At 39.1% G+C, this 27,929-nt stretch overlaps 1 protein-coding gene across 1 annotated transcript; it reads right to left on the bottom strand.

Annotated features, from left to right (window-relative positions):
* Nucleotides 1–324: 324 nt before the first annotated feature.
* gnptab (N-acetylglucosamine-1-phosphate transferase subunits alpha and beta) lies at nucleotides 325–27,887 on the bottom strand. The gene is made up of 21 exons (XM_014981270.2): nucleotides 27,599–27,887; nucleotides 26,946–27,031; nucleotides 26,002–26,121; nucleotides 25,696–25,746; nucleotides 23,956–24,158; nucleotides 23,302–23,366; nucleotides 22,769–22,903; nucleotides 18,317–18,478; nucleotides 18,059–18,238; nucleotides 12,220–12,390; nucleotides 12,021–12,144; nucleotides 11,731–11,943; nucleotides 9,890–10,863; nucleotides 8,692–8,891; nucleotides 7,979–8,198; nucleotides 7,784–7,897; nucleotides 7,626–7,711; nucleotides 7,445–7,543; nucleotides 6,364–6,531; nucleotides 3,754–3,844; nucleotides 325–1,986 (listed from the first exon to the last, which is right to left on the bottom strand). The coding sequence occupies exons 1-21, from the start codon at nucleotides 27,758–27,760 to the stop codon at nucleotides 1,915–1,917; spliced, it is 3,696 nt and encodes a 1,231-aa protein (XP_014836756.2). The 5' UTR covers nucleotides 27,761–27,887; the 3' UTR covers nucleotides 325–1,914.
* Between the last annotated feature and the right edge of the window lie 42 nt (nucleotides 27,888–27,929).

Here is a 27,929-nt window from a genome sequence, read left to right as displayed (position 1 = left end):
TACTCTGTTCAGATTTACAGCAATAGTAAAAGATCTGCACTGGGAAACCGGCCAATTTAAATTAACTTTATTATTTACCAATAATTATGCTGTAAAATTTCCAGATGGCTATGAAAAGCGTTTTCTGTGCAATTAGCGTAATGATAATTTAACCAAACATTAGCGGTATTAGTGTGGAAATAACTTTGCCCCTATGAGGATATATTTGTCATAAAAAAGATTATTTCTGCAAAATTCTTATATAGAAACATACACTCTTAGATAAAGGCATTTTGCTTCTTCAAAATCAAGTTTAAAATGCCCCAAAAGAAAAATCACTCTGACTGACCCAGTAAAAATTTATTTAAATGTGACAAACCACTGAAAATTCCCATTCCCAGATATGTCCTTTAGCATTTCGGAACACTGGATGGCACTGAATCGTCTCTCGCATAATACAACTGATGCCGAGCAATATGAGACGATAATGAGACACTTAGACTTCCAGTACTTCTTTAAAAAAAAAAGTCCTGTACTTTTAAGACGTTAAAATTGGATTATTTAGTTACTAATAAAAGAAAGGACACACTTGATACTTACTAAATAGACCATTCCAGAGTCAACCGTTACACGTTTTGCTTCGTACGGAAGTCTGGACTCTCTTAGTTTGAAATTTTACCCAACCGCTAACGTTTTGCCCGACATGTAATGCGCCACTTCGGCGCTATGAAGCTTACCGGAAACCGTCTGCGCTGTAAACAACAAATGGGGATTAGTACCGCGTCGAACAAGATGGCTGTTGACGTTAATTCAACACAGACTGAACGGCTTCGTACCGCCGCCATTGCTGGAGGCAGAAAAAGCAATCGATGACGTAATCGTTTAGAACTTCTCATTCTGTTCGCTGATTGGCCCAGCTGAAATTCTACCGGAAGAATCTAGGTCATTTTGAGGAAGCCTACACGGAGCTTTGAAGTGAATAGCCAGGCTATATGTTCCGAGTTAGTCGCTCTCATTTCTGTCAATATAATCCAGAAAATTGTTAAAACGGACAATCAGGAGTTTGAAAAAATGACGAGCGATTTATAAGACATTACCAATACATTGGTCGTCGTCACAATAAGTCAAAAATAAGTTAGAGAACATGCTGTGGTGGTCTGAATGTCAGACAGCAGCGAGTCTGCCGAGTCCCACAGGGACACACCTACGAGAGCCGTGAAGGCCACGGAAATACCGCATATCATCAAACAATCGCATACAGTAATGATGGCAACCAGCGCTGACTCATTGATTCTGTAAACCCGGTTCAGGTGTGGGTGACAAAAGAAAATGTTCAAATCCAACAGGAATAAACAACAAAGGCACTTCATGTTTTCCAAGACTGCAGAGGTTGAAACGGCCAAAACTTAAATACTTTTACCCAAATCTTTACATCTTTAAAACAAACAAAAATACAAGGTTGTAAAAGCAACACTTTCGTTTAGACTCCCAAGATACTCGCAGCAGCAAAGGCGACATTTTTAGATGTCTTTTAAACACAAAAACATATTTAACTTTAAAAAAAAATTCTAGAAGTTTGTACCGTTATAAAATACAGGTGCAATTTGAGCTTCCTATAATACAACCTGCTGCAATTTGAGCTTCCTATAATACAACTTGCTGGAAAAAGTTTCATAATTCAACAGTACATTTGTCTGAGTCGATGCGACGGCAGGATCTGATGCAGGAGTGCTGTGTCTGTCTTCAATGCCCCCAGTGGAAGAAAATTCAACTTCTTGATTTAGTTTGGCTGCAGTATCTTCCCACATTCAGAAGAATGCTGCTCTCAGCAGTCCAGACTGTTGCGTCCACCCAGATTCCTTCCTGGTCTCTCTTTGGAGGAGGACAGAAGGCGTGGAGGACGACTTTCATGGAGGACAAGACGGCCTTCCTCTTTTACACTCGCTCTGGGTTGCTGTCTCTGGTTAGTCTGCGTCTGGGGAACAGTTTCCGCTTCAGCAGAATGAGCTGCAGGAGGAAGGAAGAAGGGTGAAAAAAATGTAAACTCTGCACAATTACAAAAAGAAAAATAATTAATGTGTGGACAGCACTTCTTTTCTGCAGCTCTGGTAAAAAAAAAAAGAAAAAGAAAAAAGAAAAGCAAGTTTCTTCGATTAATGTAATTACTTCATAAAAATGGCTAACGTGTCACTTTTTAATTATTAGTTTGGTCATACTTGATGCATCTTTTAAATACAAATCAAACTGTTTAAAAGACATTTCAAGATTTTTAAAACTATTAAACAGAATGAAACATGTTTCACACAGAACATTTAAAACATTCCAGGGGCTGAGTACTTTTTATAGGCAGTGTGTTTCTACAGCAGGTGGGCATTAAATATGTTATCTGCAAAAGCAACAGACAGAAAGGAAGGAATGCAGGACCCCACAAACAAAAAAAGGAATGGACACATGGAAAGGAGGTAGGAAGGATAGAAGAAAAGAAGGTAGGATCCAAGAAATATGGAAGGATGGAAGGATGTAATGTAAAACTAGAATTGCAAAGAAAAGGAAAAACAGAAGGAGGCAATGAAGAGCAATGTGTAAAGGTGCGAGTGTGTAAAGAAAAAAAGTACACAACCAATGTAAAAATTAGCTGCGTTTTCATTACAAATGTGCACAAAATTTGTTACTATTCCGCGAATATCGACAAAACACAATTTTGCAATTGCTGTGTTCCCGTTGCTGTGTTCACGTGTGATTAAAATCAGACGTGAATAAGTTTGTTCACAGGATAAGGCATTAAAACCATGCCACGCAATCATCCTCCAACCACTTCCTGTTGTCTTCTTCGTGGTTTCTGCCAGTAGTAACATCCAGTTGATGATCACATGACACATGTGATGTGAAAAAAGTGCAAAACATATTAATTTTGGTTCAGGTACAAAAAGGTGTTTTTTTTGTTGTTTGTTTTAAATTTCCGTGTTTCCATAAAACCGTACAATTTTACGGTAAACAGAAAAGCAATTAGTGACAAGGAAAGTGAAAGAGTGGGACATCAGGAAGGAAAGAATAATATTTAGATAATGTTTAGATTAAATTAGGACATTTGAATATTTTTACAAATCTGAGAAATAACCAAACCAACTTGCAAACTTTTTCACAAACACTGTAAAAACCTCGTTAGGTCCAGCAAAGCAGAGTAAAACAACTCTTTTGATCTTTCTTAAGTCTATGTCAAGAAAATCACCTGCTGCCTAAACGATTGACACATTCCTCAGTGGGAGCTCTGGTCCCAGTGAGGTGATAGGAGAGATTCTCCTGAGGTCAATAGCTAACCTTTCCTTGAGTGAGCAGAGAAGAAACTAAAAACCTTCCGATCAGGACAGAAGTGATGCCTGGGTAGAAAACGGTTTATCTAAATTTCCTTAATCAGGTTTCCTTCCCTAAATTTGAAAAGCGTGACGAGGAAACGGCTTTATCGTCACATTCAACCGACAGATTCAACCATCTTGGCAACAAAGCACCCTAAAATAAATCACAGCGCAGTCTGATCCAGATCTACAAAGGCGGTCGGGTCTCGCCTTTCATACAGGATGTCTGGGGGTCTTTCGTTTCTGTTAAGTCGGGTTCTGGCCCAGATGATCATTCCGACTTGACATATGAGCTCAGAGTTTAAATTTCTATTGAAGGCCTGAATCATAACACAAGCATGAATCATGGAAATAAGGATGTGTGGGAGCAAATGTCATCTATTTCTATTTAAATGTGAGGAGGTCCAAGGTGGGCACCAACCTGCTCGGCGAAGAAGGACATAATGGTGAAGACGACAAGAGTCACGAGGACGCAGTGGGTCCAGAACTTCAGCTTGTCCCGGTAAACCCGCCTGGAAAACAACGGGGTTAAGTCATCAATAGGCCTGTCACGATAACAAATTTTGCTGAGTGATTGACTAAAAAATGATTGCGATAAACGATAATATTGTTTCAAGACCTTTTGACACTGATTTAATGGAAATGACTAATAATGCATGTGATTTCCTGCTATAGATAGATACTTTATTTTCAAAAGAACACATAACACTGGAACTGATAAACTAAACAAAACAACCGAAAACAAAAATAAAATGGATTCTCAGTCTCCATGAACAAAAAACGTACTTGAATAAAATCTAAACATAAAGCCAAAGTGGAAACAAATATTGCATTCAACCAAAAGAGTGCAGATTATGAAGTCTGTACTATATTGGCCTTCAGTAATCACTAGATTTAAATAGAAAAGACGGGAACACCCGACCACCTAAAGTCCAGTTCACACTACACGATTGGTGAGTTCGTAACCGATCATCCTGTAGAGTGATGTAGATCGTCGTTCCGCTCCGATCTAAATCAGGGATTTCCCCCGACTGGAAGCATCAATGCAGCCAGTTGAATGTGACAGGTAGCCAATCAGAAAGCGCAGATTCTTCTCCTGCTTTCTGAGGGGAAATAATGGAGGGAAATCCCAAACAGCTGACACGGTGCAACCCAAAATCCAGTGGACATTGGAGATGATATGTGGAAACATTAATATTTATTCAACATTTTGTGCAAAGAATATAGAAATGACAAGGAGAGGAGTTGGAGGCAAATTGCTACCGCAGTTGATAAACCCGGTAGGTTTTTATCTACCTGAAAATACAGGAATTCAAACGTTTTCTTTTCGTTAACGTGACATAAATAGGTTATAATGATTTTCATTCAGTCAGGACTTTACGCTGACTCTAGCCACAGGCATCACAGGTAGATTCTAGTAAAGGATTGATTAACCCGATCGAACCGTTACACCTAGGATTTCTGTCGGCTAATGTGTCTCTCAGGTTTTTAAAATGGGCCGACAATCGGCTGACAACTCCTGTAGTGAGCGCTGGACATTGCACTAAAGAAATGAGGAAGGGAGGGTCAGTGGAACACCGGAGCTTAGCCTTTTTTCATTCAGGAAGAGACGATAAAGCCGATAATTAAAATGAGGTCGATAGGTTTAATTTATCGTGCGATTAATTGATTTATCGTTTATCGCAACAGGCCTAGTCGTTAAAGCTTTTTGTTTGTTCCTGCATTAAACACTGAATAAACAGAGACAGAGAAAATGCATCTGTAACTTCAAAAAGGTTCACAGGGTCATTGGAAGAGAAGCAGACCCACAGCATGCCGGATCCGCTACCATACTGGAGTGAGATGTGATGTTTTTACATCAGATCCACCAGGAAGGTTTCTTGTCAGGAAACTTTCAGACTCAACTTTCTAAAGTTCTTAGGACCAGACATTTATTCTGGAATATAAAATGCTAATATCTGACAGAAAGTTTGAAAGAAAAAAAAAGGAATTTTGAAAAAAAAAAAGTGTGGAAGTTTGAAAGAAACGTGAAAGAAAGAAAAAGTTGGAAAGAATAAAAAGAAAAAGTCTGAAAGAAAAACAAGACATCTACCTGATTTGAACACTATGTTCTATTGTCTTCCCCCTTTTGTACGTTGACTAAGAAAAACAGGCCTCTGTGTTGCATCATATTTATAACAAATGGAACCAAGAAGTCATGATTTACAAGCTAAATGTTTCCAGGGTCTTCAATTCTAACTTTAACTTCTGCAGTGGAAATTAAGGAGCTGCAGCAACAAATGGTTACATTTGAGTGATTTTTCCCCCCACATATTTAAAAGCCGATATTTGTGGCGGCTGCTTCAGCTACCCATCTAAAGCTGCTCGGTCTAAATAAAGTCTCTATTCAGAGCTGCAGGCTCTGCCAACAGGAGCAGGGATCCCTGACAAGAAGCCTTAATGCCCCAGCGAGAGATTCCCACGCGTCCAACACGCAACCCTTGGTCAAAGTGATGACAGCCGTAAATTCTTCACTCAATATTCAGCTCATAGACAGTAAGGACGCTAATGATTCATAAATCAACTCTTTTAGAGATGAAAGCCACAAGATACATCACTTAGCAACCACAAGTGCAACAAACACACTCTGATGACTTCCATCTACTTTGGCGATCGAACATTTTTCCAACACTGAATGCACATTTTACCAGTGACCGTTTTCACAAAGCTTTTTTTAAAGTACCTAATACACATTTTTACTTCGCTAATTTCCCAGTACCAATTGCACATTTTTCTACTGCCAATTACCCATTTTTGCAGGCCCATTTTTCCAGTGTTGATTGCACATTTTCCCCAGGGGACTAAATCTCCCACTTAAAGGGAAAAGTTATGTTTTTTTTTTTTTGTGCAACTAGCTGCAGAAATTTCATTTTTATTGAAAAGAAAGCAAGAGAACATATTTTTTTTAGATTTAAAAAAAGTCTGATAAACTATTAACTGCTCATTTGTTTTGTGCAAACACTTCTCAGTTGTTCCCAGTTTGATAACCTACCAGTCCTGGAGCTCTTCCATATGCAGGAACCTGTTGCGGTATTCTCTGGGAAGCTCGAACTGGGACGGCAGTGGGAACATGGACTCGTAGAAATCTCTCAGCACGGCCTTCACAGTGGGAGCGTCCTTGTGGCTGTGGTCGATGTTATCATTCAGACAGATGAACTTCCTGTCGGTGACAAATGGAGGTCACATTAACCGGCTTTCCACACGTTCCAGACTTTTCGAAACTCAAATTTTTCGATTTGTTTCTTGCATTTTTTGCAACACATTCTGAGCATCTGAGTGTATGAAAATGCTCGGCAATGACCTAACCTACAAGCCCCATATAAGGTATGGACTTTCCTTGACTTTAAAGCACATTTTTCATTCTTTAGCATGTGCAGATAAGCAGGAATTTTGCTATTTAATAAGCATTTGAGCAATTTGTCGATCCAATGCAACGAGTTACAAAAGCTGTACTGGATTGTAGCTACAAGTTCTTAGTATATTTAGTAAAAATATACTAAATATGGATGACCTACATTTATATTTGTAAAATATTTTGAAAACCAAACCGCATTTTCATCCTGCTTCCTACTTATACTTAAGAGTTTCTGCAGGTTTCACCAACTCAAATTTAAGACTTTACACCTTTTTAAAACCAGTATGAATGAAATTTAACACTTATACCACAACTGTGAGATTTCTAGGATCTTCTTGTGGCTCTTTGCAGCAGATTTGTTCTTCTCACACTGCATAGTTCAGCCTACTGGCGAAAAATTTGCACTTAGCCCCGATCGAAGCAAAAGCTAGCTAGCTAGCAAGGTATATTAGCAGCTAGTTAGCGGTAGCCTCAAGCGCCTCGACTCGGAACGCAATGAAGATTTCTGCGTCTGACTCAAACTTTTGCCAGACAGAAAAGTCTCAGAAGAGAAGAAAAGCTACATAAAAGACAACATTAATCTTGCCTGTGATTAATATTTTTAAGGACAATTTAGATATTTTATGATAAATTTAAGACTTTTTAAGGCTTTGTGGACATCCTGTTAATGTTGCATTAAACACACATAAAATCAATTGCTGTGGAAAATCCTTCTCACCTGGGATTCTTCCTGATGTCGTCCAACTGGCCGACCACATGGGACACGTTGGTCCGCACCATCTTGAAAGCAATCTCTTCCTCTCCCATTATCTCAAACCTGTCAAAGAAGCCAATCCATCTCAGCTTTTAAAAAAGATAAACATTTAAGGAAGCGATGAATATAGAATCTGTGACCTCACTTGTATTTGTTCTGATCTTTGAAAGCTTTATGAATCTTCTCAGTGATGGGTTTGCAGTGAAGGACCAGGCCTTTAGTGACGGGAGGCTGGAAATAATAAAAATAATTAGGTATTGCAATAAAATGTAAACAAAAATGTCAAATTCATTAATTGCTCACCATGTTGGGATCATAATAGGCTTCCTGCATGGGGCTCACCAGGTGCAGATGGGTCAGGTTAGTTGGGAGGGTTTTAGAGCAGTTTATCAGCATCTGCTCTAAACCCGTCAGATCCTACATTCAACATTTAGAGTAAAAACATCAAAACCCGACACGGCTTCTCCAGGAAAACAAGCATCAGATCCTCAGACTGACCTGGAGGCTGAGGGGAAGCTCGTGGATCCTGGTAGCGAGAGTTCGGATCTCTCTGTCCGACAGAACGCCGGAGTGGTCGGTGTCGACTTCGTCAAACACGTCTGAGACGTTCAGCTGCTGCTGGGCACTCATCAGGAAGTAAAAGTAGGAAAAGGCGAACTGCATGTCCTCAGAGTGACGAACGCGGTGCGCCGAGGTTTTGTCGAACTCTTCGGGAAATCTGAAGAAAGCAGTTCAGTTCAATTAAAGAAGTCGTCCTTTCAGAAACAAACTGTTGCAGGAAAAATGAAGCTATTGCTAAAAACTGCAATGTCATTATTTTAACTACAGATGGAGAAAAATAGTACCGCTTATTGTTTATCATGTTAAGTTTCTTACCATGGTAAGAATTTTGGTTTATTGTTGTCATGATGAATTCCAATTAATGTCTTTTTTTAAACTGTCCTTATTGTCAGGATTTTTAGTTTTACTATTTTTGTCACTGTTCCGTTAAAGAATCAATAAATATCAGTAAATTTAAAAATATGGTTAAATGCAGTTACAATTTGCAGTTTAATTATATAAATCGCATTTCATTATATTATTGATGTCCTAAAGAAACAAACAGGAATGTTTTTCAAGAGCAGCATTTGTGTTTGTGGGGCTGTTATTGCTGTGACACACAGTCATAACAATACAGTTACCTAAGAAAGAAGAAGTAAATTGTCCCTTACATGTCCTGGAGCTCCTGCATGACGAGACGGTCGATCATGTGCGGCATGTGAGCAGGGACTTTGCGCGACGTGAAGCCGAACTGGCCGTTGAGCAGCTTGTTGACGTAGCGCAGCGAGTCGGCGAAGGTGTCCTGCAGCTTTCGTCTGGTCGCTCCGCTGTCCGTCCTGTAGGATAACTCGCTCTGAAGACGCTCCTCCTCCTGAGAAAGTCGACATACTTTGGAATTAAATCGTTTCCTTCTGAGTAAAATCCTAAATATTTTTAGGACAGGGGGCAAACAATTAACCAAGTTGTTGGTTAATAATTTATTATATTAAAATGTGTTCCAATCGATTAATCAAAGATGTTCATTTAGACCTTCTTTTAGTAACGTAGTTTGGCCAGCATCCAGCAGAAGCGCTGGTGATCAAGTCAGTTGTAAGAAAAACAAACATGGCAGACCCATACCAGAATGGGAAAGAGAAAAGGTTCAAACAAAATCTGGTGTGGGATGTAAAGGACACTTTATAATGTTCTGTTGTGTCCAAAGGAGTATTAGGACCATTGTGGATTTTTAAAAAAAGAAATAAATTTCTGCCAAAACACTGAAAAATGTTGAGATTGATCTCAAAGGTCAGACTCAGAAATTTCCGTATTTTTTCTACAATATTTCTTAGATTACTCGCAAAATTTCTTGATTTTTTCCCAGCAATTTTTCACATTCTCAAACTCTGAAATTTTCTATTTTTTTCTACAAATTTCCTGAGGGGTTTTTTTGCAGAAATTTACTCCATTTTTGTTCTACAATGGCCCTAATATGCGAGTTAATGTGCTTCATGGTGCAAAGTTTTTACATTTATTCAAGATCAAACACAGGTAATACTTCTGTTTGAATATCTCTGTTAATGGGGGATTTAATGTTTCACTTATTTTACTCTTCTCATCATTTATTTTTCTATTCAGCAACCGAAGAGTTTCCTGTTTGTATTTTATAAATATGTCTATGTTTAATAATGCAAGAAATCACATTTATTAAGCCAGCATTTAACACATGTAATTTTATTTTTAAATTCAACATATAATGAAAAATGTTATGGAAAGACTGTCAGCTCTCTTGATACAAAAAAATAAAATTTTTAAGAAAATTGCCAAAGATCAATTAACTATAGATTTACTCATGAATCAATAACTTGCATCCCTAATTTGGGGTCTGCTTACCTCAAGCAAGGCCTGGAAGTATTTCCTCCTCTCCCACGGCAGAAAGCCTCGATCTGAGGAGACAAAGTGCTGCAGCTTCCTCCCGACTGCAGGCGGCTCCCCTCGAATCTCCTCACTCTTTTGGGAAACGTTGCTGTGAAGTTTCGACGTCTTGGGCCTCTCAATTACAGGATTCAAAGGAAAACGTTCAGGACTTAAAAGACTTTTTATTTTACTATCGATGTGGACCGGCATGAGAGGAGGGGTAGGTTTAGACTCCTTTGGCATTTTCTGATCAGAGTTTTGATTATTCTTCATCTGATTGTCTTCCTCCAGGCCTTTGGAGGCCTTATCCTGGACTCCGCCTGGCTGTACGCTGATGTCAGCCAGACTATGATACGGCTTTAGAAGCTCAGCCTTGGTGAGGTTGTATCCCTTCATCGTAATGTCACCATTTAAAAGTTTCTCCTCCAACGTTTCCAGCTCGTTCCTCACAACAAGTGGTAAAACCGAGATATTTACCAAAGGAACCTGTATAAGAGCCTGAGATTCAGCAGGATGGTTCTTCTGGATCTTCGGCCCTCGTTTATCCTCGGGAATATCCGAAAACGGGAAAACTGGCTCGGCTGTCGGGGTGAGCTTAGACTCCTCTCCTGCCTCTTTGCTCCCGCCCCGAGTGGCGTTAGTCTGAGGAACCTCCCGCGTGTCGACTGCGACGCTGAAGATCATGGTGAACAGAGTGTCACCCTCTGTCTGGAAGGTGACGTTGTACTGGACCTGGGTGGCGTTTTGCCCCGGGTACAGCAGCAGGTGAATGCTCTTCCACTTGTTGGCGACGGACGTGTGTCGGACCACGGGGTTGTCCTTGACGTGGGCCTCGGAGACTCGGCGAGCCAGCTTGTCGAAGCTGAAATACGGCCTGGTCTCGCCCAGAGGGAGAGTGTAGAGGCTCTGGTTTCTGAGCAGAGTCACACGGTGCAGCTCGCCAAAGTGCTCTGAAAAGACCAACATCGTTTCGTTTTTTTTTGCTTAAAGGGAGAAGTGATCACAAAAACAAAACAAGTTCAATTCAAAAATACTTTATTGATCCCAGAGGGAAATTAAATGTTGTTGTAACTCATTAATTCAAAAATTTTCAGAGAGTTATTGTAAATGGTGATGGCTGTGAGCAGGAAAGATCTCCTGTAGCAGTCTGTGTTACAGCATATTTGATGAAGCCTCTGACTAAAGAGGCTGTTTGGGGTTTTCCATCATTATCTCTAGATGTTCCGCAAAACCAGACTATGATGTTTAATAATATTATTATTAATAATAAGGAAAAAACAGCCTCAGACTACTGCATACCAAAAAAATCTTCATAAAGGAAAAAATTGGATAATTAAACAATTGGTTGCAATTTGTAGTCTATAGTGGTTCAATAAAGTAAGTTGATAAGTTGAATAGAGAAAGCATAACAGAGCCAAAAATGTAGTATACAGTTAAGCTACGCTAAGCTAAATAGGCTAATTGTGTGACTAGAAAGACCAATGAATAGTTTTCACATGCTAAACAGATCAGTGTGGTTTGTTTGGTTAAATAAATAGTTTTGTTATTCATGTTTTGGCCCTCCTGATGGGTGCCTGCATAAAACCACGGATACTACACTGAAACGATGAATTACCCTTACACTGAAGCACAGTTTAGACTTAGCATTTCTAAACTAACGTTTAAAACAAAATTACTTCTTTAGACCTTGGAAAATTGAGATTCTGAAACATTTTTGTGCATATTTACATGTAAGTGTACAAAGTTAAGCATAGTGATTAATCACAGCACTAGCTGATGATTATCTGATAAGTTTTTTTAATCGATTGTAAACATACCTTGGCCGCAGTCGCCCACATCAAACCCACAGGAGAGAACGTTGCAGGCCTGATCGCAGAACTTGTCTGCCAGCCACGAGTTGGCGCAGCCTTGATTGCAGTACGACGTCCCTCCAATTCCTCCAAAACCGCCGATCTGCCACACCGGTCCACCTGCTCCTCCGGGCCCAACGCCACCGGCCCCTGCAGGAAACCGGTTGTTTCCTGCTATTCCTGTCGGAGACAATTAAACATAAGTTAAACATCAAACCAGCTTATTAACACATAAATAACAGAGAGCGCATCCCTACCGAGACAGTCTCCTCCATCCCAGTCGCAGGCCGAGTTGTTGCAGGCCTTGTCACAGTATCCATCTTTAATCCAGGATCCTGGGCAGCCCTCAGCACAGTTAGGAACCGGCCAGGTGAGGTACACCTGATTGAAGGAGTGAAGTTGAGATTTGAGGCATTAAACCAAACATTTCTGTGTTTCTCCTGTTGCTCTCCACACCTTCTGTCCTTTGGAGTGGCTGTAGAAGTCGTCCGGCCAAACGTCTTTGCCAAACATCACATCGTCATTGAGGTAAATAAACTTCTGGGAGAGTCCTGGGATACGGTGGATGTGCGTCTCGATGGCAGGAGAGCTGAAAGTTGGAAGGTGGGAGCGGTTCAGGAAAATATCCTGAAATAAAGAATCATAAGGAAGCAAGTTATACGATATTTCTCATATGGAGGGATGACAGTCTTTCTATAACATGAAGGGTTACATTTTTCATAATATGCTGAATTAAAAAAAACTTAATTAAAATGTAACATTATTTTGTGAGGTCATCTACGTTAAATACTTATAATAAACTTAAGCTTATTTATACAACATAATAAAACAGGAACCTCTAAAGTTATTAAGGAGAAAAACAAAAGATGAAAGAGTAAATATGTGAAATGTTTAATTCCTCATGAAGAAAGATATATTCATACAGAAGTTGTTACTCTTGAAGGGATGTTTAAACTTTACTAGATTAAATAACAATAATCATGTTTGTTTTTATCACGTTACAATTCAGGGCCATGCAGAGACCACTAAAGGGGCAGGTGCTCAAAAAAAAAAAAAGGGCACATCTAGGACAGAATATTAATGCCACACAGCTTTCAGAGTTTAATAAACAATGATAAATTACAAAATTGTGAAATATACAATCAAAGCTAAGGAAAATCTCTATACAGAGCATACAACTATGCATATGTAAGATATTTTATTAGTAATTTCTTTCTGCAGGTCTATTTTGTTATAGGAAAGTATTGCAATATTCAAACCCGCAATTTAGCAAGATATGTAAATCAGAGCTGGTGGTTTAGCTCTGATTTACATATTTTGTCTTTACAGAATTACACTATTAAAAATATAAACAAGGGCACAATGCAACCTTTTAGTGTGCTGTAATCTATAAAAAAAAACAGCTACGTTGAGCTCCAGTTAACCGCCTTCTCACTGCGCCAGAGGCAACTGCGTCATGCGTCACGGGCAAAAGGTCAAAGGTAACAAGGTAACAGGTGTTATGCCCTGAAACACATGCCTGCCCAAAATTGCATCCCCTCTCGCGGGAGCGCGCATCGTTCTAAGCTCTCGCATGTTGACGAGAAAACGGACTGAAATATGACCGAAGAGGAAATTTTAAAGATATAACACCGGTCAGAAAGACGCATTTAATTCAGTGTCCATCAGATGATATTCAGAAAGGATTCTTTTACTGATTGGTTTTAGCTTCCTCTGCGATGAACTCTTTGCGTAAAGAGTTAATTATAACCTGTCAAATGACCGACGGGCTTTAAATTTTCATGTAGTTAAAAAAAATAACTGGTCAAATACAGAAAATATTCCGCTAACGCGACCTCTGGGTCGCATGTAACGAAGCACAGCACATGGCGCTACACCCCCCCGCCACCAGGAGGCGGCACCCTGCTACAGAGCCAAGAAGGGCCGGTGGAACCGCGGTCACTCCGAAATAGAGCCGAGCCGAACCGGGTTGTTTCTATTGCCGGTGGAAAAAGGGCATTTGAAAGTCATCAAGCAAATTAGAACAGCGGAGAGGACTTAACAGAATGTCGCCAGTGAAAGTCCATGAGTAGGAGGAACAAAACAAGACCACCAGAGGGCGGTGTTGTCACATAGAACAGAATGGAATGGGTCAAACACGTCACAGGGTCCGAACTGCGTCACGTGTTCCCTCATGACGTAATTATTATAAGTCTTAAAAGTATTTGTAGGCATTTATAACGTGCACAGTTGGCGCAGTTGGTAGAGCTGTTGCCTTGCAGCAAGAAGGTTGTGGGTTCGATTCCCGGCCGGACGCTTCTGCATGGAGTTTGCATGTTCTCCCTGTGCATGCGTGGGTTTCCACCCACAGTCCAAAAACATGACTGTCAGGTTAATTGGGGTCCCTCTAAATTCTTAGGTGTGAACGTGTTGTGCATGGTTGTCTGTCTCTATGTTCCCCCTGTGACAGGGCTGGCGACCTGTGCAGGGGCGTTAACCCGTTCGCCCCCGATGTTCAACTGGCGAACGAGTCGGGTAATGTTTCGTCCGAAACGTTACCCTCTGTGAGGGCACCTGTTCGGGGGATACTCACAGGGGGATGAGGGTTAAAGTGAATGATGAATGAATGTTTTACCTCACATTCAAAAAATAACATTTTTCAGATAAAAATATTTACACGATTGTTCCATTTCTGAAACATGAGTTAGAAAAACAAAATATGACTGTGGAATCAAAAATAAAATATAAGTAAGAGTGAAGTAATAATAATATGAATTGGATATATTAAATGGGTAATTATTGAAGCCATTCAACTCTGTATTTATTTTATATTGATGTGCCACAGCAATCTGATTGGAGTTACTTGCTGGGATCTCACACAATTATTCGCTGAAGTTATTCTTTAAATACATTTAAAGAATAACACCTGGGCATAGGCGTAGGAAGCGGGGGGGACGGGGGGGACATGTCCCCCCCAATATTGAAGAGAGCCACATTCGTCCCCCCCAATAATTTCTCTGCTGTTGCGAAGAATTTTAAAATCTTCCACTCGCGTGCTTTTATTTTGAAGGCGCACAACAGCGCATTCAGCGGAGCGCTTCCTCCCCCTCCCCCCTCTGAACGGCTCAGAGTAAAGGCAGCAGCAGACGGAGTCAGAGAAACTCCGTTTGAAGGAGGTAAACTGTCTGTCAGGAATGTTGCCATGAATATCGCTTGTTTATAACATCTTGTTGTCAGTTTACTTTCATATATAGAACTAAATCTTTTAGGTTAAGCCGTTTTAATTCTGGGATAGTCACATGTCCAAAATTTTACTGCTAACTTTGTTTAAAAGTTAGCTAGTCTAGTCACAATGATTTAGAATGAGACTGAAACAGCAACGAAATTAGCCTTTTTATTATTTAAAGTGAGCAACATCTGATCATACTCGACCACTTAACGTGTAATTATATATTATATTATACTATATTATATTATATTATATTATTTAGATATTTAGGAGAACAGCAGTGCTAGAATGATGTTGAAGAAAGGTGAAGAAGCTCTGGTGTGATCTTCATTTAGTTTACTGAAATATGTATTAACTGTTTTTAATTTTTAAATAAGCTAAACTATTTTATTATGAGAGGAGCAGATCAGGGAAGACATAAGAGAGCCAGGTGGAGTTTCAGTGTAAAGATATAAAAATTATATTAATTAATTATATTAAAATTATATTAATTACAGGAGACAATAAAAAAAGTGCTTGAGGAGAGGTTTAAAGATAAATTAGTGAAAATTTTTGCTACACAGTAAATAGAGTTGAGATGTATAATAATGCATACATCTGAAAATTAAGTTGTTTAAATTCTCATTCTGTATGATAAAAACATTTTTTTATATATTTAGTTCACATTCTGACGCTGTACATTACTGTAGTGTCTGTTGTAAATACATGAATCCATGCAGGAACATCAGGCTGCAGAGAGTCAGAGGGAGGCAGAGACAGAAACACATATCTGTAGATATTTTAGTTAAATGTTTGCGGCTGAAAATGACAGGAGAAAAAAAACATTTAGTCTTTTTGCTTCAGTGTTTTTCATGGATCTTTAGTAAGTTACTGAATGCAGAGCTGGAAAGTGAGACTGAGTTAACAGTGAGGAGCTAAGGTATCTGTTAGACATGAAAAGTATAATTTTTATTTATTTTGTAGATCAAACTGTTGCACTGATGTAGAGAGATGTTCAAGAAGAACAAAACTTGTTTAGATTTTGTTTTTGTTGGTCAAACTGCTGTATTGAGTTTAAAACTGCGGAGTCGTATTTTATGAGCTGTTTTTACTTTGGTTTTAGAAAGAGGTAGAACCAGTTCAATTACCAGTCAATTTATATCAATGCATTTTGACCAATAATCAAATGTCTTTTGACCAATAAAATATATCAGAATCTGGTAGCCTGTCTGTGCTACCATAATATTTAGCTTGCCAGTTGTGAGGCAAATGCTAAAGTGAGTGTTCATCCTGGAATGACGGTCATTGTACTATGCATAACTTTAATCTGATTATTGGATTGTAAATAGTAACATGTTAGAATACTTGTTACTGAAACAAGGGTCAGATTAGAGTAACGCGTTACTGATGTGTTGATGGCATCAGGCACGTGCAGAGGGAGGGGCTGGGGGGGCTTGAGCACCTGCCCCTTTTGCTCCTTGCCCCCAAGTGCCCTTTTGGTCAAACTTTTTTTTTTTGGTCTTATTTTCTAAGCCCTCTTCTGACACATAATAACGTACTAAAATTATTTGTTGTTTACATTTTTAATAGTTTAGTTCTGTAAAGACAAAATATGTCTGGTGGTTTAGCTCTGATTTACATATCCTGCTAAACTGCGGGTTTGAATATGGCAATACTTTCTTATAACAAAATAGACCTGCAGAAAGAAATTACTAATAAAATATCTTACATATGCATAGTTGTATGGTCTTTTCCTTAGCTTTGATTGTGTATCTCACAATTTTGTAAATTATCATTGTTTATTAAACTCTGAAAGGTGTGAGGCTTTGTTAATATTCTGTCCTAGAATGCGGTGAGATGTACCCTTTTTTTTGAGCACCTGCCCCTTTAGTGGTCCCTGCACGGCCCTGGATGGCATAATTGTTTGACAATTCTGCTCAAGCTATTTACTGATCTGTCAGGTTTCCGATATGCGTCCCCCCCAATGACAGACTCGTTCCTACGCCCTTGCACCTGGGCATAACACAGGACGCTTTGGACCGTCTGGTTAGGAAGCCCATTCAAAAACCTTGGTAGAAATGGCGCGTTTAATCTCCATTACATACAGAACAAAGAGAATGCAATGTTGAACCCATTTATAGTCTAAACAGAGGAGCCGGCAGTTTATCTTGAGGAAATAAATAAAGGTGAACAAGTTAATTAGATCGTAACATGCGCAGTTCGCTGCGGCTGCACAACCAACGCGGACGCGGCTCTGCCGCTACAAAGAATTAAACTTAACTCACGCTGTGGCTTTAACTAATGGAGCTGAAGACGTGACCCTCCCGCACCCAGAAGGAGAGCGGCGCTCAGAAGCGATCCTGGGCATAACATCGGAAAGCTTATTATGTTGTACAAAAAAACAAAAAAATAATTTAGTATATGTGTCAGAAGAGGGCTTTGAAAATAATAATACCAAAAAAAAAAAAAAAAAAAAAAAAAAAAAAAGAGACCAAAAGGGCACTTTGGGGCAAGGAGCAAAAAGGGCAGGTGCTCAAGCACCCTCCCCCCTCTGCACGTACCTGTTTCAATTTTTTCTCCGTTATCCCTTCTGCTTTTCTGATATGTTACCCTCACCTTGGTAAATCCGTAATTTTTAATTAAGAAGTTGATGCAGCTCCGTCGTGCAGTTCGGCTGAATGACCGATATTAATGTGAAATTTTACTTGTTGAATGTTTGTATTTCTAAACAGAACCGCATAAAGTGCATTTTGAACCCCATACCGGACTCCGTTTGGACCGTTTCACTCTTTACCGTTGTGGTTTGGTCGCCATCTTTGTTACTGCATCAACAACGTCTCCACTTGCTTAAAGATGAGCAGCGGCGCCCTCTGGTGGATGGCAGTCAACACTACAAAACTGAAATTAGTTCTACTGGAACTAGTTCCTAGCTCCAGTTTAACTAATTTTTATCTAATAATAACCAATCAATCAACGTTTAATCATAAGTATTTGCTTCCCTGGACAATGTCCACACACATTAAATCATAATCTATCATAATTTTCTTTATAAGAATCCCCTCTGTGTGGAAGTAGGAGCAGCTTGGTATAGGAAGGGTCGAGGCTTGCCTGATGAGTCACCACGGTAACTCTGGGGTTATCCAGGTTGAGCCAGGAGGGAATCTGACCATTGGTTACGATGAAGATGTGCCGCACCCAGGGGGCGTGCTTCTCCACAGAGCGCAGCGAATAGCGCAGCTCCTCGTTGTCTTCGAATCGGCTCGCAGATACGTCTTCATCCTGCTTAGACTGAGGGGCAAGTGCATTTATGATTGATAAAAAGCTCTACGGATCTCACAGACAACTGATCTCCAGATCCAGGCGTACCTGGGAGATAGCTGTGAGATCCCAGAACAAGTAGGCAGGGCTGATGCTCAACTCTTTCCCATCAAGAGTCAGGTTCTTTTTGGCCTGCTGACTCAGATCGGTGAAATCCTGCTGGGTTTTCAGCTGAAGCAGGGCGATGCTGGCCTCTGAATACAGCTCAAACTGTAGTAAACAGAAATATAAGCAGAAAAACATCAATACAGCAGCGCATCAAAGGAAGATGACAGACCAAAAGTTAACTGAATAGATGTGCTTTTCAGGATTTAAAAAAAGCAGCCTTTAATTTCATTTTAATCCTTAAATACTCGCATCCGATTCGAACACGCGCTGACTGTTTGCCTCAACTTGTCCTCAGCTCCTGTTGAGGTGAGAAGGATTTAGTGGAAGGGTTACAACAAGCCGTGGGTCACGGGACTCTTTATAGTTCCATTTAATGCTCTAACAAAAGGCAAACTGAGCCGAGGTGTGTGAAGAGAGGCACGCGTCTATGAACAAGTGTTGAGTTCACGCATGCAGACATGTTAGTGCTGACACATCTGTAAAATGTATAACAAGAACTGGAGTTACAGACTGCTGCCACTGTGGCTGCATGATAAAAAAAATACCAAAAAAGAAAAAAAACTCTGTTCTATATTTAGTCTGTACGTAACTGCATCTTCTGCAGGGGTGGAGAGATGCAAGTTACTGATCAGAGCAGGAAACGAGGACAGGAAGCGTTTTATCTGCAAATACACTTGAATCTGACAAATACTGATAATCCCTCCAAGATAAACCATTAAAATCCTGCAAGCAGTGATTTAATGCAATCACTTTTGACGAGATTATCTACAGATAAAAAAAAAAGAATGAGATGAAACAAAACTGTTTTATTTCTGTCCAATTTTAGAAGTTGCGCAGAATTTGCAGCTCTCCAGCAACACAACATACAAACCAGTTAATACATATTTTAATTTCCTTTAATTTATACCCTAAAAACTAAACTAAGAGTCTTCAAAATTCACCCCAGATGCAAACAATTTTGATAAATCCATAAATTGGAATGTTATTTAAACATAACTTACTTCAGGAACTTTATCACAAAATGGAGCACATTACATTTATTTTAGCTAACTGTGATGATTTTCACACATACAGCTAATGAAAACATGGCATTTAAAATTAGAATATTACAGCAGATGAATACAAAAATATGTTTAAAAACAGGAATATGGGCTTAATGTTTTTGCTACATCCAGATAACTTTGTGGAAGAATTTTTCTCATTAAAAACAACTTTTTCCTCCTAATTTAAAGACAACTAAATTCTTGTAATTAAACTAAAAATTTTGTAGCCTGGACCTTAATACTCCGTTGCAGAACTCGCAGAAGGGATTATTTAATTAAAAGTCACCTTTTGAAAATATTTTCTGTCATCTGTAGCTTCTTTTAAATAAAAAAGGCAAGAAAAGGAGTAATTAAAATCAGAAATTGGATATATTTTAAGCCATATCACCCCGTTATAAGTGACTAACTCTGGAGAATACAAATGTGTGTCAACATAACGCCAAAGTGGAAAGATGAGAAGCTACTGTTGCTCCCCATTAATGGGAAAAATCAAAACCATTTCTAAACCATTTCCAGTCAAATATCTTACAAAGAGAGCGACTATTGATTGGAAAACGTTTGAAACAGCTGCCAGACTCAGCAGGATGTCAATTGTTTAGATTCGGGATAGTGCAATCAGGAAAAGCTTGGTTTGTTTAGAACACGAGTCAAACTGAAGGCCCGTGGGCCAAATCCGGCCCGCCAAAGCTTTTTATGTGTCCCTCTAGATTCTAGACTAAACACTAAGTGAGCTTAGATATTATTTTATTAAATCAAATCAATGCAGTTTTTATCTGTTTACTGCCAAATCATATCAATCAGTCCCTCCAGTTTCTTCAGATTTATCGTGAAAATTCACACAAAATCAACAAATCACAACCTCTTTGCGCTAATACATAATTGGGAGTTTATAGCTTATGTCTCACAACAACTGTCAAAAACTGTTTACTTGTACTAAACAGCTGCCTCAGCCTCAATTGATTACAGATTACAGCCATTAATCTATATAAAAAGTCGCATTTACCGTCATAAATAAGCACAACTTTCCAAATTAGTACCACAAAAGCTTAGATTTTTATTGCAAAAAAAAAAATCACAAAAAGTATCATGAAATCCTGGAGGGACTGAAAAGATGTTTCAACAGTTTGTGAACAGGTTTTATCAAGACATTCTGGCACAACCGGCCCTTTAAGATCCTTCATGATCTTGATTTGGCCCAAAATGAAAATTAGTTTGACACCCTTGGTTCAGAAGAACTGACAGAAGAAAACTTATTCTTTCCAAATATACATATATAAATAGTAGCACAAGAGGTTATGATTTGGATTTGTTTTGTAACCACAGGAGATGGGATTTAAAATACCCAATGAGATAAACATGTCAGCTCATCAGGCTCACACACAAACACGGGGGCAGGACTCATCAGGCGGGTGATCGGGCTTGTAGTCCAACTTCCATCAGCGCATCACTCAGCCTAATACCGGCTATAAATACAGAGCTGCTCTCAGCGCTGAAACTCACCGGCCGCACTATGCAGATCATCCCCGTTTCAAAGAAGCGGCCCAGCGACACCAGGAAGCACCCTGAAACCCAAACCGTGCATTGTGTGGAGGCTTGTGCAGCCGGAGGCCGCGCCAGACAGGAACGGCCAGCCAACGCAGAGCGGAGCGTCCATCGTCTGGTCTGGACTTCGCACGCTGCGATAAATCATCAAATGAGGACCCAGAAAAGGCGAGGAACGGGGCGACAGAGCGGGTTCTCCAGGTTCAGAAACGCACTGGTGACCTTTCAGCATGCAGACTGGCATGGGGCCACAACAAACAGTTGTTCTAATGTTAGCCCTCCACACACACACACAGATACAGTTACAGCCGGAATATCGCCGGATATTATCACACAACCTGGACCAGTTCATGTAACGTTGGGACAACTGGATTGGGGATGATAATATGTGGGTTAAATGGTGCATCAGCCAAAAAACATTCAAAGGAAAATAGCTAAACTCTCACAACTCCCAATAAAGACACTTATAACTGCCTATTTTAATAATTCATACACTGAAAATATTTTAATATACATCAATAGTAGTGCTGTTTGAGCATTACCGCAGAAGCCAATGTCTACATCTTCCTTATCTATGCTCCTGGGGTTACAGCCAATCAGAGCCAATGAAAATAAATGGAGCTCCTGGATTGGCTGCTTCACAAATGCCATCCAATTCAATTTAATTTCAACAGAACAAAAGTGTCTTCTATTCAATTCAAGATACATACAGTATATAAAACTAAACAGTGTGGAAAAAATACAGAAAACAAGCTGGATAATTTACTTCCAGTTTGTGTTACCATTGAGTGGATCATTGCCTTTTCATCCTCCCAGATGTAAAAATTTACTTTACTACACAAAACCAACCAAACTTTAGGTGTACACTGACAGAATTCAAAGAAAATGTTTGCTTTAATTAAAGTAAAATGTACATTTTATATAAAATTACTACTATGATAAGTGTTCAATTAAACACAATATGGCTATTTTGGATAAATTAATCAGTTAAATGAACCTAAATACAACATACGTTTGTTCAACCAATCCTTAATGAACCAAAATAACAACTAGGTGTACACGAATTCGCTAAGCCTGTTGTATAACATTTATTTGTATTCTCATCATAAACTAAGCCAGTTATGAAAGATGTTACTGAAACTCATCAGCCATGTGAGAGCATCACCAGAGCCGCCCTGTTCCAGGCTGCAGCGGCAGGTTCGCTCCGCGCCGCGCTTGTTTTCTTTGATTATTCAGCATCACCCCACACTCGTTAGTGGCACTCCTGCGTCCCAAAATACTCAAACTGCGAGTCGGCGAGCCAAACAAAGAGCTTTCATCCTCACATCAAAGTAATTGTTAAAAATAGAGGGAATATTCTTAGCTGTGTCTTAAGCCTCATCAAGTGAGTGCTGATGCTACTTAAGAGGCATAAACAGTTAAAGTTTATTGTACACAACATGTTGCTGTTAGAAATTTGCTTTAGTAGAATTTATGTACATAAAAAATATTTTTTTTCAGTGTTTTATGTATGAAAAATATGTTTTTCATTCTCTAGATCGCATAACAAATGCAGTTTAGAAGTCAAAGCTCTTACTGCACTTTGATCAGAAGTGCAACGTTGCCCCCTGCTGGGCTAAATAAATATTACAACTTATCCAGCTACTTCCCAAAATTTTATTTTATTCTTTTCAATTTCTACAGATTTTTGGGGAATAGAAATGTTATAGTTTTGGTTAACGTAATTCTCCCCAAGAGACAACACATCCAGCATGTCAGAACTAAATTCTTTTCCAGAGATCTCCGTCCATTTCTGGGCCGCTCCTACCTGCTTGATCTTGCCGGTTATGGCCGCAGGCAGTTTGACTCGCAGCTGCTCCGTATCCTTGATCGATGCCGGAAAGCCGCTCAGGTAGGCCAGAGACTGCATGTGGATGAGACCCGGAGCCTCTTTGTCCGTCGTCTGAAGGACAAACAGAATAAAAACGTTAGAGATCTGTTCTTAGTTTTCTTTTATCAGATAAAATTCTCAGTTTGTGCCAATTTGGTTCTGCAGGGCTCTATTGAAGGGCCACCACATTTTAATCAGGTTAAGGTCTGTACTTTGACTGAGCCTCTTCTTTTTTGTTGTATCATTAGCTGCGTTTCTATTTTATAATTGAAATTAAGAAAATAAATTTGCTTAAAGGAAACACACACACACACACACACACACACACACACACAAAAGCTTTTGCACTAGAATAAGGTTGTTTTAGAGCTGTATCAAAATGAGTGTAAACTTTTTTTTCGCACCACACGAAAGAAAAGGACAGGAAGTAAAGTTAAATTTAAAGAATTTCAACAGGTAAAGAAACTCACAAGATAGCATCTGGAAACAGAAAATTTGTGGACTTCCCTGGAAAGATCTTTATAGGCTTTATCAGCTGAAAAAGACAAAAAGGCACAAAAACAACAGTGCTTAGACTCAAGTTTATATTCTGGATAAATGTGAGTCCATGTCGGCGCCACTTTTCAGACGACACAATAGGTCTGAAAAGTGTTAGGAATGCAAGTTATCGATTAATGAGTTAAATGTAAAGTTCATTGACCTTATCAATCGTCTAACAATCCAGTAATAAACGGTCATTTTCTTAAATACCTGACTTTTCTCTATTATACTACTTACTATATATGATCAAGAGTGTTTATATTTCAAAACAGAACATTTTAAATCCCACACCGCACCTCTGAACCTGTTTGAACCGTTTCTCTTTCCCATTCACCAGCGCGCCATCCGCCATCTTTAATTCTGTCATTCAGCGGCGCCCTCTGCTGGATGGCGGCCAGACTACAACACTACAACAAGGTCTAACGGACGTTATTGTTTAATTGAATTTAACTAATTTTAACCTAATAAATCATTAATCAAAAATTTGTTAGAAGTTGATTAATTGTTTGCATCCCTAACATTTTCTGCTAAATTTAAGCCTTTTCAGCTCCCAAAAGCAGCGATTGTGTTTTGGTTTTTTTTACCATCAGCCTGCGAATGAAAGACAACAACGGAGATGCTGACGGGCAGGTGGAAAGGTTTCTTCATGATCAGCAGCTCTTTGGCAGCAGAGAAGGAGGCAGAGAGCGCTGGCAGCTCTTTGAGGGTGAGGTTGGCCGGCAGGGCGGGATCCAGCGCCAGCATTGGCGCCACGATGCAGTGGGACAGCAGGCATTCAGGCTTATCACTGACAAAACATGAAAAAGGGAATAAATAAAACACATCTGCTCATCCAAGGAGAGACCCTCTTCCTTTGTGTTGCACTTGCGCCGTTCTATGTGTGAAGAAAGTGAAGTTCACACGTTCAGCCGACATGAAAGGTTGCATGAAGCAGCTCTGGTGTTTGTGGTTAAACTTTGACAAAGCAGGCGAGGACGAAGACAAAGAGTTCAAACGACACAGGAACCACACAAGCCAAAGTCCAAACTTTGCAACAAATCAGTCCGGAGATTATTTATCACCTGGGTTTATAAGATGTATCTTAAAACATGTGCAATATTTTTTAGAAGGTTTGTTTCATTTATAAGTAAACAACAACCACACTTTATCTTTCAGGACCCTTATCAGTTCAGACGTCTGAATTTTGTTTTCTTGTGGTTTAACCGACCCCGGCTTCCTGTTATAGGAACTCTGCTGCTTTACTCTGAGGAAACCCTGCAACTCTGACAAGCCGACCTCAAAGACCTCGTCGTTATTTTTGGTTAAAACAGTTTGAGCCCAACTGGACAAAATGTGACAAACTGCAGCAACTGCTTAACATAAATCTTTACATTCAGGAAAAATGACTGAAAATTGCATGAAAGTGCAAACCACATCGCAACAAAGATAACACATACATTTTGTTATGATACAATCAGAGTCCTCAGTTTGTTTAACTGGGATTTTACGTGACAGACCAACAAATATCTGTGCAAAACGGTGAAGTGGGAGGAAAAGAATTTATGATTTTCAGATTTTTGGAGAAGTAAAAATCTGGAAAAGTGCTGCATGTACCTCAGGTTCTTTGGGGTTAAGAGGTTTACAGAGAAAATTTAATCTTTGCCTATTCTTCATTTCAAAGCAGCTCAAGCTCATTAAGAGCAGAAAGATTGTGAAAAGTTCTTACAGAGTAAAAAAATGAAATGTTTTCAATAATGGATAAATGGTCATTCTAGGAGTTTTTCTCTTAAGTTATTATGTAAAAATCTGTTTTTATTATCTAAACAGGCTTTTAAAAATAACTAGCTTCAAACTATGGTATCTAAATGTATTGATTTTCAAAATATACATGAAAGGCTCATCTCATTCTACAAAATAATACAGATAATACAGAATAATACCCTTTAAAGAACATTTAAGTTCTTCGGGTATTAATAAAGTATTTTTATTAATGCATAAATAACACACACTTCTACTTCAATTGTGAAATTACTTAAGATTTAATTAGAATTTAATTTTAAATGTGAAGATCAGACATCTTTTTACTTCTGATTTATAAATATGTTAGTATAAAGGAATCTTTACAAAAATAAAAAGCATTTTATTCCTCTTTTATGCTAAAAAGCATTTGCATAAACCAACATTAACATAAAATACCTGAAAATATAATTAAATTGAACATATTTAACATTTGTGAACTTAAAGACCAATAATGTATTTTACTGCTAGTGTGTTGTTTTTAGTAAAACAGCACATTCTTGTGGTTGAAACATGATAAAATGTGAAAAAGACCGAGAAGAACACACCTATCTTTTGGCACTTCTGTGGTGTCGTTCGCATTTTTTCCCAGTTGTTCCCTGTGTGCAAAAAAAAAGACAATAATCTACAAAATATGTGCACAACATTTAATTTGTGCTTACAAAGAACACATAAAATACATAAAAAGCCTAAAACAATCAAGATTACAAGAAATGCCTGAGAACTAATTAATATTTTTATTGTTGTGGAAGCATTTGAACTGATTAGGAGAAAACAAAGTGCCAGTTTTCATTTTCAGCATGAGTCTGAGCAAACAGGCTGCTCTCCAACAGCTGCGGTGAAGCGTCTGCTACCTCAGAGCTTTTTGTTCCTCCTCCAGCTGCTCTTTCACCGCCTTCAGTTCCTTCAGCAGAGCCACATCTGTGCCGTTCACCCAGGTGTACACAACGTCAATAGGCATGGGCAGACAGAGTCTGAAAGTTAAATAAAACATCATGTCAGTGATGCAAGGCTGTGATCCTGTTTATCTCCCCAATGCGGATTTCTGTCAAGTCTGGAATCTAGTGCAGTGTTTGTTCAGATATTGCCTCGCCTTATCTTGTTTTTCCTGATTCCCTCTCAAGGCAAAGCAAAGCTCAGCTGTTTTTTAACAAGACAAACCAAAGCATTTATAAATTATTGTAAATTAATAAATCATTTAGAATTATCTCACAATCAGTGTTAACTCTTGGATCTTAGTTGCTCAGGTAAGAAATATGTAGCTTTGTTTAGCTTTTACTTTTTATTTATCCTCTGTCAGTACAAAATGTTTGCCAGCTACCTAAATAAAACATTAAATCATTAATCTATACTACTTTAAAGCAACAAGATCCTCCAAAATAAAACACATTGAGACTGGTTAGGTAAGACTTTCAGCTGCTTCCATTCACTAACACTACGTACAACTCTCTAATAAAAAGTTGTTTTATGTGTGTAAATCTCTATTGTTTTAATGTATTCTTGGGAGAAAAGGGGCAGATATTATAGGCATTTTCTAAATCTTATTAACTCTTAAAACTGGCAACTTTTCTATCACTCTTGTCAACCAGTATGTGGTATCATGTTATGAAATAATGCCACAGTTCAGGATTCTGGACATAAGCAATTCAGTCTTGCCTTCTTCTTTCTTTTGGACTTATTTTTATTTTATATGTTCATACATTTCAGATAAGAAATTGTAAAAACAGTAATATAATTTTTTTAACATTAGGGTGAGATGGAGCCAGATGATTTACAGTAACAGATGTAAAAATCTTACCTGCTCTGGAATGATTTCCCACCCACGTTGTCTCTATAGGAGTCAAATAGCACATGGTACTGGTCGCGACTCCACTCCATCACCACCTGAATGGGGAGAAAATTAACACATTTCTCCATCATAAATATGACACAAAACCAAGATTACTACAACACTGCTTTGCATATATTCAAGTGACATGGTAAGTTAAAGTGCAAAAATCTTCAAAATTTTAAAATAATGCTGCCAGTACCATATTTAAGACTATCAGAGTAAAGTGTGTAAACTGTACCCGTTTCTGTCCACATCACAGTTACACACTACTTTGTGTTGGTCAGTCACATTAAATTAACAAGACAAAATGTGAACAAGTTCAAAGAGTATGAATACTTTTCCAATTTCTTATATGTTTTACAAGGTTTTTTGGGTGAACGAATTTTTCGATACACTCAAAAGACTGAAAATAAGCCCTGAATACCGATGGACCACACATGCCTGCTCCTCAAGGAGTATATTTGCTTAAATTGGCAGTTTTTTGACTGGAATTTGGTTTGAATGACTCTTTAGTCAGCAGCCAGAGAGGTCGGTCTGAGGCTAAGAGCTCCTTGGGTTAAAAAAGAAAGATTAAGAAAAAGCCATGACAAGCTTGACAAGCGAAACCAGAGTAGGCTCACCTCTCCAAACTGAAAGGCGGAAACGATCATGAGGACGAGCCCCCCGAAGCAGAGGTAGAGACCGTATCGGTGGGACAGACAGGTGTAGGTCTGCCTCTGCAGCAGCTTCAGCACCGAGTTCACGACGACCATGACTCTCCTGGGTCGAGCATAGCGCTGCATTCATTCAAAAAAAAGTCGAAACAACCGCCTGTTAAAGCGAAAGACAAAAGTAAGTAAACATCAGAAGCGAGACGGATGCGTCAGCTGACCACCCGATCGACTGCACATGACAACCGACGCATCTCGCTCTTCTTCGGCGGCGGTGACGCTGGAACCGAGGTGCTGCTTC

This window comes from Poecilia mexicana, unplaced genomic scaffold (assembly GCF_051168715.1).
Source record: "Poecilia mexicana isolate PSO_F unplaced genomic scaffold, ASM5116871v1 scaffold_23, whole genome shotgun sequence".
Taxonomy (NCBI): Eukaryota; Metazoa; Chordata; class Actinopteri; order Cyprinodontiformes; family Poeciliidae; genus Poecilia; species Poecilia mexicana.
This window is presented reverse-complemented; position numbering and strand designations above follow the sequence as displayed.

Coding starts and splice junctions, on each gene's coding strand:
- gnptab (XM_014981270.2), bottom strand. CDS start 27,760: ATGCAGCGCTATGCTCGACCCAGGAGAGTCATGGTCGTCGTGAACTCG. Junction 24,159..25,695: donor ACAGAAGTGCCAAAAGATAG/GTGTGTTCTTCT, acceptor ATGTTTTGTCAG/TGATAAGCCTGAATGCCTGC. Junction 18,239..18,316: donor ATCTCACAGCTATCTCCCAG/GTACGCCTGGAT, acceptor CTTGCCCCTCAG/TCTAAGCAGGATGAAGACGT.